The sequence below is a fragment of the Sphaeramia orbicularis genome, chromosome 17 (genome assembly GCF_902148855.1).
Source record: "Sphaeramia orbicularis chromosome 17, fSphaOr1.1, whole genome shotgun sequence".
Taxonomy (NCBI): domain Eukaryota; kingdom Metazoa; phylum Chordata; class Actinopteri; order Kurtiformes; family Apogonidae; genus Sphaeramia; species Sphaeramia orbicularis.
Window position 1 is genome coordinate 15,359,392 of NC_043973.1, and position 18,176 is coordinate 15,377,567.

The following is an 18,176-nucleotide window of genomic DNA, read 5'->3' on the forward strand; positions in this document are numbered from 1 at the left end:
TACTGCTCTAGACTCTTTCACTGTCTTTTTCTTTCTTATTTCTAAACTCTAAGTCTTATTCCCTCAGTCTGTAGTAGCTCATTATACAGGACAGTTTTCACCCCCCCCCAAAAAAAAAAAAAAAGATGACATGTGACAGTGTCATTCGAGGTAGTACAACAGTGGACACCTGACACTGCACGTCCTCTGTTTGCTGGAGTTACATGTGGATGAATACATGGGAAGCACAGAAGCCGTAACGTAGTGGTAGTAAGCTGGTTTGCTCACACACTTTTAGCACACACACTGTCCATGAGCGGTGCATGCTGTTAGTGTTTTGGTTTTTAGTGTAAGAACAACGTGTGCTCAGACGTGTGTAGATGTGTTACAATGGATGGGCGCAAGCATGCACATGTGTGTGTGTGTGTGTGTGTGTGTGTGAGTGTGTGTGTTTGTATAATGTTTTGTTGTACTTTCTATTTCCCCACTATGCTGCTCCATAGGGATACCATGTGAGTCCCTCGTTCTCTAGCCGTGGAAAAACCAACTTATCATTTTTTGCACCGAGCTGGCGCCACTGCTGCCCTGAGTGGGGTTAGGAGGTGGGGTGGTAGTGGGGAGAAGGGGCAGCCCCTCTAAAAAAATAAAATAAAAAATAACTCCAAAGATGATTTTTTTTTTAACTCAGTATGTTAGGTAGGCCCAATAGTTGGCATGAAAGTGGCACCATTCTTCTGGCACCATCCAGGCTTTTAGTGGCTAAGAGCACAGCAGAGACCAACGGTGTGAGCAGCACTTGGAAGCAAGCGTCTCTTTGCTAACTGTTTTGTGTTAGGCCAGTAGGGGCTAGAGGAGGAGGAGGAGGAGGAGGAGGAGGAGGAGGAGGAGGAGGAGGAGGAGGAAGTTTGTGCTAAAATGGAGCAGCTCCTTCAAGTCACCTTCACGAGTCTGCCAGAGGGCAATTTGTCTTTCCTCATTTTTTTTTCCTTCCTCTCCTTATGCAATTGTTATAGATCCATATTTCTCAAAAGTCTTTTTAGCATCTACTCCAAAGATTTGTCGAGGAGTAAAAGCTTCTCTGTTCTTTGTCTTCACACATTACCATCCCATTATGTGTTTCCCTTCACAAAATTAATTAAACAGTGTTGTAGCGGTTTGTTGCTTCTGACTTGTCGAAAAAGATGACACAAAGAAGAGGGCATTTCATGTGCTTATCACATTTATCGCTACTTTATTCTGCATATATGAGGAGTGTTATGTTGTTTTATCGATAGGCAGGTAAGGTAGGGTTTCTTTTCTTGAAGGAGGAGTTCGTTCCGAGCTGAAGAATCTCTGCTTTTCGTTGACATCCATGAACTGAGTGTTCTCATCTCCCTGTGTCCTGTCTGCTGGTAAACACTGAAACAGCATGGAAGTGTTCATGTTTACCCATCAAACCCATCTATTCAAGTAAAAACAACCAAAAAAAACAACAACAAAAAAATAAAAAAGGGAGGGGAAGAGGCGCTTGTTTTCCAAAGTGCTGTATGTGAGTTTCTCTGTGAAATGCGCCGTTACACTGTCACATTGACCACGCTCCTGAGCCAATCAAAGGGCAGTACGGTGTGAGATTGGACGAGCACGGAGTCTACCTGGAAAACGCCTAGATGGGGGGAATGAAAGACACACAACCAGGGAGACAGAGAAGGATGGAGGGGTGGAGGGAGGGTGGAGTCGGAGGAATGTTAATGTTACAGTAGATGGATTTAATTCTGGTCACTGAACCCTTTTCCCTTCTTTCTTTACACAGCCAATCTTCAGAGCTAACCTACCTCAACTAAGCTCCCTAACTAAGCTCTTTTGGCTTCTCCCTCACTACTATAAGGCTCCCTCCCTCTCTCTCTTACTCCTGACTGATCCTTTGCAGATCTCCTACTGTACCCATCTAACTTGGCATGCTTTGCCGTTTTTTTCCTCATCTCCCCACTACTGATTCCCTGTCCTTTGCCTTCCCTTATCCATAACAAGCAGACCTAATCCAGCCAGAACTCTGTTACACACTTGCATGCATGCCTTGCCTGCCTCCCTGGTTTCCCGCTCCCTTTTATCTTTAACTGTTATCTAATTCTCTTCCTCTCCTGTTCTTACTCTGTTATCTGAAACAAAATGCTCTGTTTCGAAGCGATGTGAGGCTGCTGTTTCTCACCTTGTTTCTCCAGCGAGGACCCGTAGGCTACGTAAAAGACAAGCTCTCAGAAAGTTTAGCTGACTTTCCCTCAGAGCGCAGCGGCGGATTATCAGGCTTGAGTTACTAGTCAGAAACACCTACACCCTAGGTTCGACATCCACATTGTGTCATCGCTTTGCCACAAGATACAAACAGCAGCAGCCAAGTACAGACTGTCCAAATGTCGAACTAGAGAAACATACACCACTGCAACTTGAACTTTCTCACTCTGACCGCAGGTTCACTTAAAATATTCAGGTAGGGGCTAAACGTGCACTGCGCTGTACTGTTACTGAAGACACATTTGACAAAGTGCTTTTCCTTTCAGTTCGCTATCACAATAGGAATCATCCGCAGCCCGGGCCAAAAAAAAAAAAAAAGCCCCCACCTGGATTTAACTAAGCAAATAGGTTAAGATGCTTCCACTGGATAATTACAGCAGTGATAATATGTTTTGGCTGGAACAGATTATTTAACCCTAACCCGATGCCAGTGAGTAGCTTCTCATTTCTTAAACAACCATCAATTTGCTAGAGAGGATAAAGACTGGACGATGCCAGGATTCGTTGGGTTCATCCGGCTTGTGAAAGAGTGGTTCAGGGAGCATGACATGTCATTTTCTCACATGGATTTGACACCGCAGAGTCCAGACTTGAACCCCATTGAGAATCTTTGGGATGCGTTGGAGAAGACTACGACTCTACACTGTAAAAAATGACCGTAGAATTAACACCAAAAAGTTGTAAAATTGCAACGTAAAAAAACTGTAAGTGACAATACAAAGCAAAGTTGTTTATTTGAAAAGATTTTTGTGTTAACGATTAAATCAAATATAGCTGTAGTTTTTACAGAAAGAGTATGTGAACAAAACCAGATTTATATGTAGAAATGATGTATTTCTATTGTTTTTAGAAAATAAAACTGTAAATTGAAAAACAATGTGGTGCCGTTTAAATTGCAAGACCATACTGTTGAGATAACGGCATAAAAAAGTAAACATTTAACAATTTAACATTTTGTAAATTAATGGGTTGGTAGAGTTGGTAGAGCAGCTCGTCCAATAACCAAAGGGTTGGTGGTTCGAATCCTGGCTCCGACTGTCCATATGCCAAAGTTTACATGGAAGACACTGAAGCCTAAATTGCTCCCAGCTGGACCTGGTGGTTTTGGAAAGCACTTTGGGCACCATGAAGGTGTAGAAAATGTGCTAAATAAGTGCAGTCCATTTACCATTTAAATCCAGTGTTAAATCTACATGTTTAAAATGTTAAATATACTGTTAACTCCGTAAATATGTTTACAGTTGGATGTGTTTTTTTACAGTATTGTTCTGGAAACCACAGCTGCCAGTTTTTTTTTCCCGTAAAAACAACAGGATTTTTTTTACAGTGTACCATCATCAATATAAGATTTTTCTGAAGAATTAAAGCGACAATGGATGTAAAAAATGTTATGACGTTAATTACGACATTGCATAGGTTTTGTGTGGCAGAAAGGATGCCATGGTGAATGTGTCCCAATATTGCATGTAGGACCTTTCATTTTTGGCTGGGCTGTGTATTTTTAATGCAGTGACACATTATTCTACTGGCTAAACGGATGCAAAGTACTCTGAATTTTGCACATTAATCACAAGACGATCACATCAAACAGTATTTCCGACAGATGTTATTGAATAAACTGCCACAAACACAGATCAAATGTGACCTTAAGATTAAACTCCAAGGTTAAAATTGTTCAGTCCATTTTATATGCACATACTAACTGCCTAATGCACTCTTTGCTTTGACTTTAAATCATTCAGCATTGATAATAACAATTAGCATTAGCATGGATGGATTTTATGCATCTTACTAAAACCTCAAGGACAGGTGGGATTAGCCATGGTGTGATGACTCAGTCTGATAACATGTACAGTATACACACCCTGCAGGCATATTGATTGTCATATGCAGAGCCAGCAAAGCATGTTTGGATAAGAAGTGAAGTAACAATAACCTGAGATACCATCTGCAATGCAGTGTGTGAATCTGTATTGTTATTTGTTTTAAGAGAGACAATAGCACTTCAAATTAGCTTGAACATGATTAGTTTGTTTTTTCTGTGCTTCTGCTGTTCATTACAGGTCTGTAGTTAGCAGTAGATTGTGGTAAACACTTATAGCTGATATACTGGAAACTTAACAGCAGAATTTGTTCCATTTATTATCCTCCTTTGAGATCGTTTGTATTTTTTCTAACAGGATGAATCAGATTGTTCCTTCATTTGAAAAAAAAGATGTTTAATCTGTAGGTACAAATGGCAATAACAGCTTTAAATATTTGGTATCAATGCGGCATTTTCAACAGTTTATATGTTTGTCATGCACCTTTAGCTTTTTGAGTCACAGTCGATTTTAATGGGGACAAAGAAGTTCTATACCAACCACTGCAGGCCCTCATAGGAAGAAGTGAAACTGTGAAGACCTGAAAAAACCCTTTTAGGCAAGCATTTATTTTTATTTTTACCTATTATATGCAGGTAGCTTGTAATCTTGTGGATTGTAATGATAAAGCGCTACCATACACCCAGACGTGATGTTGTTGTGGGCAGAAGTGCAGCTAAGACGATATTTTGTGGAGTGTATTGAGAAAACATGAAAGAAAGAGTTTCAGTGGGCTGAGTTGGCAGTGGAGGTGGAGTGGTGGTATTTCATGTCTGTGTCCCCTGAAGTTTGGAAGGTTTGAAGCAAAATAAACAGTATAAACACCACCAGGCATATGATGAATTCACTGCAGCATATGAGGTTTTTTTTTTTTTTGTTTGTTTTTTTTTTAATTGCACAGACTCTTATTTACTAGTTTTAGATTAACATGAAATGGGACACGGATGCCTGAACTGACTGTTGAGATTTTAAACGTGTCCCAAACCTATTTCAGTAGAATTGTAATAGCATACCTGAGATAACCCCAGGGACATAACAACGTCCCAGCACAGATTAAGGACTTGTGAAGGTGTTTCCTGTCTGGTGGCTTTATAGATTAAGAAGGACAATCGCAGCAGGTCATACTAAATTCCTGACTTTGGCTGAAGAAGTCATCTTTAAATATGAACGTTTTCAGATGTAGAGCGCAACTAGACTGTGTTGAGGGCTTATACATATTAACCCTTTGATCCATGACTTATCAAAACCTTAGTCAAGATTTTTTTCCTCAGTGTTTTATTCCTCTTTAGGCATAAAAAAACAATATGACTGACATTTTTTAAATCAACCTATTTTTTATGGCATTATAAAAATGTCTGCTCAACTGGACACCATGCATTTAATTTTTGACGCAAAGAAACATGTATTTAAAACACAAAATCAGAAAGTGATTTACTATGAAATAAAAACATTTTTCATGCAGCTAATCTGCACTCTAATATAGTTACTACTCACTTCATGGAGATAATATGCAAAAAAAAAAAAAATTAGAAAACTGTTAATTACAGTCTAATAACAACTAGCAGTTGATTTATTCTCAAACATGTTACTGCAGATCAGGTTCATCAAGAACAGTAAAGTTACAGTAACTTTTTGCAGTGTATGACATGATGCATAAGTGTCCACTGTGTTGGCGGATATGCAACTAAAACAACAAAACCCATGAATATATAAGAGAACAGCTGGAGAATGACTGTCTACTGTAATGACCAGTATGCATGAAAGGGTTAACTTACGTCTTTTACTCCAGTATTTGTAGCAGTGACTTGCAGGAAATCTATCACGTAGCCTCAATAAAAATCTGCACACATACTTGATTGTTTCTGGCAAACGGAGATGGGAACCCTGCCTCCATGCACAATCTGCGCGTCAGCATATCTAAGCAGGTCTTTATTTTTGGATTCACTACTGAGGTGGTTGACAGCAACATATAATACAAAATTCATTAGTAAAGTGCAGCCACACTTCCATTTTTATAACAAAATCATTCGTCCTCTGTAAAAAATGAACTGTAGGTCTAAGAGCCAGTGAGTTAAAGAGGTGAGGGTTGTCTGTTTTCAGCAACACACAAATCACGGTGCTAATGGGCTAAATTACAGTTTTAACAAACCGTGTGAGACTGTCACACCTTTATGTTTGGTTTTCAGATGAGGGGTCACTGTGACTTTGAGTCACTGGCTGGTCAAGTGTGTTTAAGTATCTGCTGAGCACAGTTAAATACAGGCAAGAAGCCAAGTGATAGATTCAGGAGCTACTTTTTGTCCTCTAATCATCTGTTTAACCTGAAGATAATGGTCCTCAAAACTGTAATGAAACTGCACCTTTTGTTCGTTGTGTTCACGTCACAAGGAAACACAGAAATACCTGTTTTAATTTAGCATGGTTTTCCCAAAGAGAATGTGTTGTCTGTCCCAACTAGCCGATACATGCCCCTATATTTACAGCTTTCTGAAACATTTAACCCTTTCATGCATAGTGGTCACTACAGTGGACAGTTATTCTCCAGCTGTTCTCTTGTATATTCATGAATTTTATTGTTTTAGTTCCATATCAGCCAACCCAGTGGACGCTTATGCATCATCCCATACACTGCAATTCATACCATTACTGTAACTTTGCTGTTCTTGATAAATCTGATCTGCAATAACATGTTTGAGTGTAAATCAATGCTTATTATTGTTAATAGACTGTAATTAACCATTTTTCTTAACAAAAATATTTTTTTGGCATATTATCTTCATGAAGTGAGTAATAACTAATATTAGAGTATGTTAAAATGTGACAAAGCATCAGATTAGCAGCATTAAAAACTTTTATTTCATAGTATTCACACAGTGTATCAGTAAATACATGTTTCTTTGCTTCAGAATTAAATGCATGATGTCCAACTGAGTGAATGTTTTTGCAGCTCCATGAAAAAAAGGTTAGTAAAAAATTTTTTCAATCACATTGTTTTTTTCATGCCTAAAGAGGAATAAAAACATTCAGAAAAATATCTTGATTAGAGTCAAAAACGGTATTCAAATCTCTCTGACGGGACATTTTAGAGACATTTGACCCACAATTTTACTTTTAAATTCATTTTGCTTTAGTTGGACCATAAGGATTATCCAAACAAGGAGCTGCTTTATATTGAAATAAATGTTGGAATGGCATGAATTAAAATTTGCTCTCTGATGGGACATTACTGTGTTTGACCCATTAAGGTTCTCATAATTCATGCGTGAAAGGGTTAATATGTATATAATATAAATTTAATATTTTAAATTAGGTTTAATGTGACTGTGGTATTAAGTAATATACTTATCTAAATTGTTCCACAATTTAAGCAGCATAAAATTATTCAATAACTCCAGTTGACTTCGCTTAGTTTGACATTTTTAGGACACATACAAATAAACCCCTAATTTTATTTCAGTCCATTTGGAGTGTGCAACTGCTTGCATGCATGCCTTAAATATATGGCTGCACGGTAAAGCACGGTTGCATTTTTTTTTAATTAGGTTATTATCACTTTTGACTTTAATCTACTCATGTTTGCTGCAAGTAACACACTCCTGAGGAGCATCCATATAGTATATTTGTCCCCAAGTAATCTCAGCCACAAACTCCCAATTAATTGGTATCAACAAGACTTGCGCTCGTTGAAAATCTTTTTAATTTGTTTTTGTTGATGTGTAACCAAACTCAGGAAGGAGAGGGAAGTGTTGTTATTGTACGTAGACGGTAGCTGCAGAATGCTAAGCAGCAGCGTGTGAATGTGGAGGCTTCGATAAATAATTTACTTTACAGTAGCTGCTGACCCGGACAGGAGAGTAGAAACACAAGCATGTGCGATTCCTGAAAGGAGGCTTGGATGATTTATTTTAGTGTAAATTGAGGTTTTATGTGCACTGTGTGAGTCTGCATTGACACATTCATAATACATGAAAGATATTGTAACATATGTGGGATAAACACATACTGTGTGTCAGGATCCAAACGCTTTGAATCTTTATCTCCACAGTAGGGCTGTGCAATATGACCGAATGAAACCAATACAAGTAATTCAAATAGCCGGCTAAAATTTACTTAGGGGGTCAAATGAGTGGCCATTTTTGTCAATCAAGATCTTTTTATTAAAGTTTTCTCAAAATAATACAAGTGCAGTGCTGGATGGTCATCAAAGAAATCCCAAGTAAGCATAGGTGTAAATTAAACGCGACTAGCACCATAGAAAAACAATAAAAAAATTTTAAAAAGCAAAGCAGAGCAGACAACTACATAAGATAATCCCTCCTCAGTCATTGCCAGTGCACTAGAAATAATAATAAGGGGTCACTATCATGGCAAAAACCTACGCTAAGGGTAGGTATGGAGTAAGCAGCATTATCAAACTGCACTTAAAAGTCAAGCATTTACAGGGTCTGGAATGTTTTTAGGAAGGGACCCCACACTTTCTGGAATTTCCCATTTGAATTGCTGGGAGTGAATATCTAATTTTCTCCAGTTTTAAGCAGGACATAATGTCTTCTAACCACTGTGCATGAGTCGGGGGGGGAAGCATCCCTCCATTTACACAGGATTGCTCGTCGAGCTAGAAGGGCAGCAAACGATAAAGTGCGTTGTTTTTCTATAGGTAGCTTAACTACACCTTCCATTACACCAAATAGAGCAGTCAGGGGGTTTGGTTCTAACTTGATGTTTAACAGCTGAGAAAGTTGTAAGAAATGCATAGAACTGTGTTGAAATAATGCTAATACATTTGTGCACAGACTACTGATATTGTTTGACAGTGGAAGCTATATTTTCAGAAATATTGGATTTTGAATAGCACGTGTATGTGAAAACTTTTACTGGTGGACGGACGTGACATTACCCATGATGATCTGGTCAGCACCAGTACTTTATTAGTAATAAACTTATATACTTACTATTGCTAATTCTCCTCTTATTCATAAATGTTAGTATTGTGGATCTAAAACAATAACAGCTGACACAAAAACACAAAATGTGGCAGTGGACGGATGTGACATGGTTGTTACAGATCCCATCATACTGATGCTCGGCAGCCATGTCACCGTTTCCACAAATGATCCCTGTGCAAAAACTAGGATCAAAATTATTTATTGTATAGTTTATCATCATACTAAAGAGTAAATAACAATATAGAATTGTTATTTCTTGATAAAAAATGCTTATTATTAGAAAACTGTTGATTTAAAAAGTGACATGTGACATTCTTAATGTATGTATTGGCGTAACATAAGCAGGATGGGATCAGCACCATACTCATATTGAACCTGTAAAAATAAAACATGTGATATGTAGGATAGAATCTTGTAAGAAAATTGGGGAATCTAAAAGAATAGAATATTTGTTTTTCAGGTAAATTCAGTTAAAACATAACTTGGCCATTTGTGACATAAAAATATAGCATTAATTGTGATGAAACTGGACATTTTTGAGCTGAAAAAAAAGTTCATATGAGCATCAACATGTTGCAACAGAACTGAAATCCTGTAAATTTGCATAACTTGCATTTACCAACACAAAGTTCCTTTGGGGATTCACTTCTATTGATTTCTTATGAACAAAGACATAAATAAGACCTCTAAGCTAATTTTAGCCAATACAGATAACAATATGTGTCACAATATGACACATTTTCTGTGAATAATGAACAAATATTTTACATACAAATAAAATAGTCAAAGTTTTATGGTTTTAACTGTGCATAATAAACTGATTATGTTTGGGTTAGGAAGCAAACTCGATGTTGGAGGAAAACAGTGATCAGCATTTTTCATCACTTTGTCACATTTTGTAGACGACTAATCAACAAATGAATCGACATTGAAAATAATTGTCAGTTGCAGCTGTGTAGAAAATGAACATAGAAATAGGCCTGTTCCTGATAGGAGACGTATTTTTCACCCACAGTCATCGAGTCCACGCCATAATTTATGTGGAACAGTTAAGTAACAGGTTCTAAGGGATGAAGAATGTATCGATAAGGGGACGACGCGAAGGTGTGGGGCGCATGATGAATGAAGGATCAGTGAATGTGTAGATGGAGGATGTACTTCAGATGTTCAGGCACAGACACTCAGGGTGGTGGTTCATCTCATGGAATCTTTAGCTTCTTCTCCCTTGGTTCTTGTAATGAATGAGACACAATAAGAAAAAGGGTGTAGAACTGAGATAAACAAACAGACAGGGGTTAGACAAACCTGTATGTGCACAGGAATTAACCAAGAAATAATTGGCAATAAAACAAACGTACAAAGGAATGCTTTTCTGGTCCGTGTCAGACTTTTATTACCCGAACCACATCCATGCTAGGGAAGTAGGCCATCTTTTAGGTCTGAGCTCCTGATTTCGTCTCAGTCCTCGTGTTCAGAACGACCCTGATCTGCGTCACGTTCACTCTGCTTCATGTCTGACTGTGCTCCTTTCACGTTTTGTCCAAATAATGAAAAATACTACTCTATAGAAAGTCATTTACAACATAAAACAACATAAAAAATAGACATCACGCACTGCATATGATTGTATTGCACAGCCCTATTTTACTGAGTAGCTGTTAAAAACTTCTTTTATGGAAATGCATAAAGTGGATAATAAGATATTGAAGTATTCCGAATAATTTTTATGTATTTATTTTTATTATTATTATTATTATTATTATTATTATTATTATTATTATTATTATTATTATTATTATTATTATTATTTTATTAGTGATAAGACAATGTGGACAGAAAAAACAACAACAACACATAAAGGGGAAATCAAACAAATAAACAAACAAACCAAAAACAACAACGACGACAGAGTATTGACAAACAACAACGACAACGTCATATTACAATGAAAAGGATCAGAAATGTAAATAGCAACTAAACAATATAGCTTGGTTAGGGGAAATAGGGAAAAGGGGAAGAGGGGTGTGTGAATGAAAGTGAGAAAGACAGAGGGGGGAGTGAGGGGGAAATTAATAATTGTTGTAATAATATAAAAATACATAATAATAATACCAGTAGCCACATTTACTAGTATTATTGTGGCGGCAGTAGTGGTGGAGGCAGTCACAATACAATGAGTTAAATAATTGAATATTTGTAATAATGTATTTGTATCAGTTACTATCTGTTTTGAGTTTATATGAATTAATTTAAATTAATATGGCTATGGCTATTAATATGGCTAACCCTAACCCTAACCCCCACCCCCAGCTTCTTCATGTCTGATTGTGCTCCTGTCACGTTTTGTCCAAATAATGAAAAATACTACTTGACAGGGGTGTCAAACTCATTTTAGTTCAGTTCCACATTCAGCCCAGTATGATCTCAAGTGGGCCGAACCAGTAAGAAAATAACAGTGGAAAAAAGTAACATTAAATTATGATAATGTTAACATCTACGAAAATATGAATAACATGAACAACTGGAAACATCTTCAGAAAAAACAAGTCCAATTTTAACAATATATAATTATTACTTTTTTTTTTTTTTTTTTTGCTTAATTCCAGGTTGTTGTTTTTTTTTGCATAATTCAAGATTTTTTTTGCTTATTCAAGATTTTTTATTTTGCTTAATTCAAGACTTTTTTAGTTAATTGAAGATTTTTTTTTGCTTAATTGAAGATTTTTTTTTTGCTTAATTCAACATTTTTTTGCTTAATTCAACTTTTTTTTTTTTTTGCTTAATTCAACTTTTTTTTTTTTTGCTTAATTCAAGATTTTTTTTTTGTGTGTGCTTAATTCAAGATTTTTTGGCTTATTCAAGATTTTTTCCTTAATACAAGATTTTTTATTTTGCTCAATTCAAGATTTTTTTTGCTAATTCAAGATTTTTTTTTTTTTGCTTAATTCAACTTTTTTTTTGCTTAATTCAAGATTTTTTTGCCTAATTCAAAATTAGTTTTGCTTAATTCAACATTTTTTTTTTTTTTTTGCTTAATTCAACTTTCTTTTTTTTTTTTTTTTTTTTTTGCTTAATTTAAGATTGTTTTTTTTTTTTGCTTAATTCAAGAATTTTTTTTTAACATCTACAAAAATCTGAATAACGCAAACAACTGGAAACATCTTAAGAAAAACAAGTCCTATTTTAACAATATTATGCCTCAGTTTATCAGTTTATCATTTACACATGAGCATTACAACTTACATTACAATTAAAAATGCACAGAACATTTAATAACAGGCAGAAAACTGGTAAAATTGCATTTACTTATATTAAGACATTTCAGGTTTTTCACATTTTTTGTAAAATAACAGTTTTTAATATAAACATTTTCATGTAATTGTCCTTTTTTTTTTTACACTAAAACAAAGATAAAATTTGCTGTTTTCATTATTTATAGGTTTAATATGATAGTAATTGACTAGTTCTGACTCACTTGAGATCTAATTAGTCTGTATGTGGAATCTGAATTAAAATGATTTTGACATCCTTGATTGTTAATATCTTCGGTGTAATTTTCAAGATTTTTTTTTTTTTTTTTTTTTTTTGCTTAATTCCAGATTTTTTTTTTTAACATCTACAAAAATCTGAATAACGCGAACAACTGGAAACATCTTAAGAAAAACAAGTCCTATTTTAACAATATTATGCCTCAGTTTATCAGTTTATCATTTACACATGTACATTACAACTTACATTACAATTAAAAATGCACGAAACATTTAATAACAGGCAGAAAACTGGTAAAATTGCATTTACTTATATTAAGACATTTCAGGTTTTTCACATTTTTTGTAAAATAACAGTTTTTAATATAAACATTTTCATGTAATTGTCCTTTTTTTTTTACACTAAAACAAAGATAAAATTTGCTGTTTTCATTATTTATAGGTTTAATATGATAGTAATTTACTGGTTCTGACCCACTTGAGATCTAATTGGCCTGTATGTGGAATCGGAATTAAAATGATTTTGATATCCTTGATTGTTAATATCTTCAGTGTAATTTTTGCATTTCACAACTTCATCCCAAGGGCCGGACTGGACCCTTTGGCGGGCCGGATTTGACCCCTGGGCCGCATGTTTGACACTTGTGCAATAGAAAGTCATTTACAACATAAAACAACATAAAAAATAGACATCACACACTCCATATGACTGTATTGCACAGCCCTATTTTAATGAGTAGCTGTTAAAAACTTTTTTATGGAAACACATAAAGTGTATAATAATATATTGAAGTATTCCGAAGAATTCTTTTTGTTTGTGCGAGGTTGTGTGACTGCTGACAGAAGGAAGTGTGTGGTTCTTTCATGTTTGGTCCATTGTATTTCTTTGGTCAGAGTTTGTGCTGTCAGTTATATTTCAACAGGAATCGCCAACGTGTATCCTAGAGTGAGCTGCACATCTGCACATAACAGCAAAAGTAATGGAAAAATAAACCACTGACGGACTATCCTGTTGATGCGCTGGCGATAATTTCAGGAGATCAATGAGGGAGCAAACTTACCTAGTAAACAAAATGAGGCGTAGAGAAGCTACTTTATGCTGTGTGAACCGTACTGTACTCCCTCCTCTAACCCTCACCCACAACAGAAGCGAAGGTTCAGACCTCATTTGGATGTAAATGACTGTATTATTTTTTTTTTTTTTTTACAGTAGTGGATAAATAATGCCATTACTGAAGTATTTAAGTAAGTGTTCCCAGGATAATGCTCTGTCTGTCAGGGAGAATTTTAAAGTGGGGGATAAAACTGTCTGCTGTAGACACTTTACCTCTGGTCCTGGAATAGGTTGAAAGTGGTGCCAGCTCTTCTTCATGCTATTCCAAAACTGACACAGTATATTGAGAGCCTTAAAATGCTATTGATTAGGTTCCCCATTAAGCCTCTGTCTCTATTCCCATATTGCTGTCTTCTGCTCTTTTTCCGACTAAGGATTTATTGAAATATCTGCGTTGAAGGTATATTGCCATATTCTCCAATAGAAAAACACTTAATAAAATGGGGAAATATTTTCTTGCAACGTTTTATTGCTAAAGGAAATGATGCATTCTGCATTTCTGTCAGGCATATTTATGGGGCGACGTTTACAGCCACTTGAGAAAGCCAATTCTTGCGCTGTAATAAACCGCTCACTGTGCTGAAAGGTAGCCTACTGCACATTTCTGCCCTACCTCGAAGACATGACTCACTCTCCGCACGCCTGATGACAAGATGAATGAAATTAACATACTAGTCACTTGTAATTACAATATTTAGCCAGCTGATCAAGTTTAGCCCCTCTGGCAGTTATCAAAGGGCAGCTGGTGAAGTGTTGGGACGCAGGTAAAAGAGACAGGGGTGTCAAATTCAATGAGCTTCTTCCCTTGTTACTCATCTAATCCTACCCTATCTGTTTACAAATGAAATCCCGTCCAAGAAGACGTACAATCCCCGTCCCGGTGATACCGCAGTATTTGTCAGAGATGGTTTTCATCTCCAAACAGACCAAAGGTTTTTTCCCATCGCTCCCCTGCTCTCAATATACTGGCTTTAAAGCATGCAGGATGCAGACATCTTTTTTATTCCTGCATGGTATTGTACAGACTGCTTCTCTGCATGTCATTTAAGAGGCTTGAATCCCACAGACCACACACTTTTATGTCACTTCTAGGGAAAAAAAAAAAGTGCTCATAGTTATTTCCCCCTGACTTCGAGCATGAATAGAAACTTGAGAGTGGGAGTTTGAATAACTGCAGAAGGCATGATTAGTTCATTTATGATATTCGATAACAATGAACTGTCTTGGAGGAGAAACAGGGAGAAAAAAAAAAAACTCCCTGACTGAGTTCTGGTGGAAGGAAAAACTTTCAAAGTTCCCCCTAGGCGGCCCCAAGTGTTTGAGTCTGTACATGCACACTAATTAGAGGTGATTGTTCTGGCCATTTGGAGTCCACATGCTGGGTCACTGCGGCGTGGTCTGAAGTCGTTTGCAATTCATGATCGGCCTCAGATAGAATCCCCTTTAGAAAGGCCTCAATATCCCAAGAAATTAGACTCCATCTACATTTCCTTGTCGCTTGGATGTTGGTGAGATGTTGTCTCAAAGTGTTTAATGAATATTTGATTTTAACTCCAAAATTAAATCTTATCTGATCTCCTCCTAGACAGCCCATTGGGAATAATCAGGCGAGTTGAATGAGGGGGGTGGGGGGGGTGGGGGGGTGGATAAGGCACATTTGCCTCTGTGATGGACTTTGTCTTAACGTAAAAGGTATGGGAATGTCATCATCAATCCGGCTTTTTACAGTGTGTTCTTTTCCAGAAATATCTTTGCATATGAACTGTGAGCCTTTGGACTGACAATTCAAGCATGGCTGTCAGCTATTTCCAGCAAACAACATGTTTGAAGTGATGATTCGCATTGCCAAACCTTTTTTGGGGCAGCATAAACTCAATGGAGGAATATTTGCAGTCAATCGTGATAAGCCACTTTTTAGTTTGATTTAAAACAACTGTACATTCATTTTTGGATGTGTTGACAATACATTTGTTGGGTTGTCATATATTCCAATCCAGTTTGAGCTGTGATGCTTAATCTTAAGTCACTTACAGTGTGTCATTTGAAACATAAAATATTAAAACTGTAACTTTTGTGGTTAATGGACCACACGAGTAAGTGATTTTGGCCTTACATCAAATATTATTTTTTTAATCCTCCATCATTTCATTGGTCATTCTCAGTGGTTATATTTTGTATTAACTCTTCTCTGGGTTTTTCCCCTTCATATCAGATTATATTACATAGAAATGATTTAGAAGAAAAAGACAAATTAATAGAGTTAGAAAATCTCTTGAAAGTCCATTTGCATATTTACCTACATTTCTTTGCTTATACCACAATTAACTTTAATATATAGTTAGTGTCCAAAACAACTGTAACACCTTGCACTGTAGTTTCTTCTTCCTCCACTATCCACCTCCTCCACCCACCACCCCACTTTGGTTTCCACAGCACCACGTCATTCCTCAGCATGCTCATGTTCACAGACGCTGTGTCCAGTCTTACTAACTGTGTGTCTCCCACTTCTGCTTATCTTCATTGCTTCAGGTATCATGACAAACAGGAAGTGACCAGTAACTTCCTGGGAGCCATGTGGCTCATCTCGATTACCTTCCTCTCCATTGGCTACGGGGACATGGTACCGCACACGTACTGTGGGAAAGGCGTGTGTCTGCTTACAGGGATTATGGTGGGTTTCAATCTTTATTTTCTTGTCGTTAGTTGCTATCTCTTTCTGTTCAAATTACATCACAGTTATTTATTTATTCATATATTAAGTGTATACCCAGTTTTAAATGTGTTTTGTATGTGCTTTAAACTAAATTCACCTCCATTTTGCCCTAAAAAAAAACATGAATGTTCAATTAGTTTGCTCAAATAGTGAATACATTATTATTAGTGCTCAAATTTGAGGTTCTTTATTTAGCCCTTTCATGCATGAATTATGAAAACCTTAGTTGAGATTTTTTTCCTGAGTGTTTTTATTCCTCTTTAGGCATGAAAAAACTTTTTTTTTATTGAACCTATTTTTTATGAAGGTAGATTTGTTTCTTTATTGCTCTAACCATAAAAAAAAAATATTTTCAATTTAAAAAAATGCAGTAAAAAAACCCTTTTCAATCAAACAAAAAAGTGTTTGAATGCAAAAAAATATTTAAGATCCAAAAAATTGCATCTGAACGCTTTTTTTCTTTGATTGAAAATGTTTTTGTTTTTTGTTTTGTTTTTTTGAGTGAAGGGAATTTTTTTTTTTTTGATTGAAAATATATATTTTTTTTTGGTTTGTAGCATAGTAAATGTGCTGTGGTTCATCCCACTACTAGAAAACAAAGTCCAATAAAGCAATTTGGGGTGATTTAACTGGTAAAATATGCAATAAAATAATCAGAAATATAATTAAAAGTAACAAAATAAAACAAATACAAAAAATATTTAAGATCCAAACAACTGCATTTGAACACTTTTTTCTTTGATTGAGTAGGGTTTTTTTCTTGAAGTGAAATTTTTTTGATTTTTTTTATTGAAATATTTATTTATTTAGGTTAACAAACAACAAATCTACCTTCATAATTTTCTGTGGAGTTCCAAAAATGTCCACTCCGCTGGACACTGTGTGCTTAATTTTCGAAGCAAAGAATGCAAATATCAGAAAGTGATATACTGGGTGAAAACTATAAAATCAAAACATTTTTAATACAGCTAATGTGATGTTTTCTCACATTTTATCATATTCCCAATTTTTTATTAGTAATTGATTTACACTCAAACATGTCACTGCAGATCAGGTTTATCAAGAACAGCAAAGTTACAGTAATGGTATGAATATCAGTGAATTATTATGGGATGGTGCATAAGCGTCCACTGTGTTGGCTGATATGGAACTAAAACAACAAAACCCATGAATATAGAAAAGAACAGCTGGAGAATAACTGTCCACTGGAGTGACCGCTATGCATGAAAGGGTTAAGAATGCCCATGTTACTCTTCTTCTTAATTGTACTCTACTGCATATCATAGTCTATTGTACTTTATTCTCCCCTACTTTTGTCTCAGTTACAATTTTCATGACTTGTCCTGATCAGTAAAAACTGTTTTCAATGTTTACAGTAAAGGTTAGGACTAAATGTTCCTTTATGGGTTTAGAAATCTCTCCACCTTCTTAAGCTCAATAAACTCTTTAGAAATCTCTTGAATTTGCTGGAAAATGCATTGTCTCAAAGCTGAAAACTATGGAAGTAAATCTGTCTCATCAGATTTTGAATTATAAAAGCCACTGAATTTTTAGCACTGAATTTTTTTGCACTGAAATTAAGTATCTGAATTTTTTCGGCATCTAATGACCAACCTAACGTAACTTGATTGGCTGGCTGTCGGTTCGACTTGAGATAGAATCATCGGTTTATCCTTGGTGTCCCAGATGTGTAATCTGAATTTTTTTGCATCTGAATTTTTGCATCTGAATTTTTTGCTTCTGAAATTTTTGAAACTGAATTTTTGCATCTGATTTTTTTTTATTCTAAATTTATGAACATAGTAA

General features: G+C 35.9%; 1 protein-coding gene across 4 annotated transcripts in view; it reads left to right on the top strand.

Annotated features, from left to right (window-relative positions):
* kcnn1a (potassium intermediate/small conductance calcium-activated channel, subfamily N, member 1a) overlaps positions 1 to 18,176 on the top strand; it is a 113,882-nt gene that overhangs the window by 70,063 nt on the left and 25,643 nt on the right. For 2 of the 4 annotated variants that reach the window (XM_030161202.1, XM_030161204.1), the window contains exons 5-6: positions 483 to 491; positions 16,187 to 16,328. In XM_030161202.1, the coding sequence (XP_030017062.1) occupies positions 483 to 491; positions 16,187 to 16,328 (151 nt within the window). The remainder of the gene's footprint in view (positions 1 to 482; positions 492 to 16,186; positions 16,329 to 18,176) is intronic. The other 2 variants (XM_030161203.1, XM_030161205.1) reach the window with 1 other exon arrangement.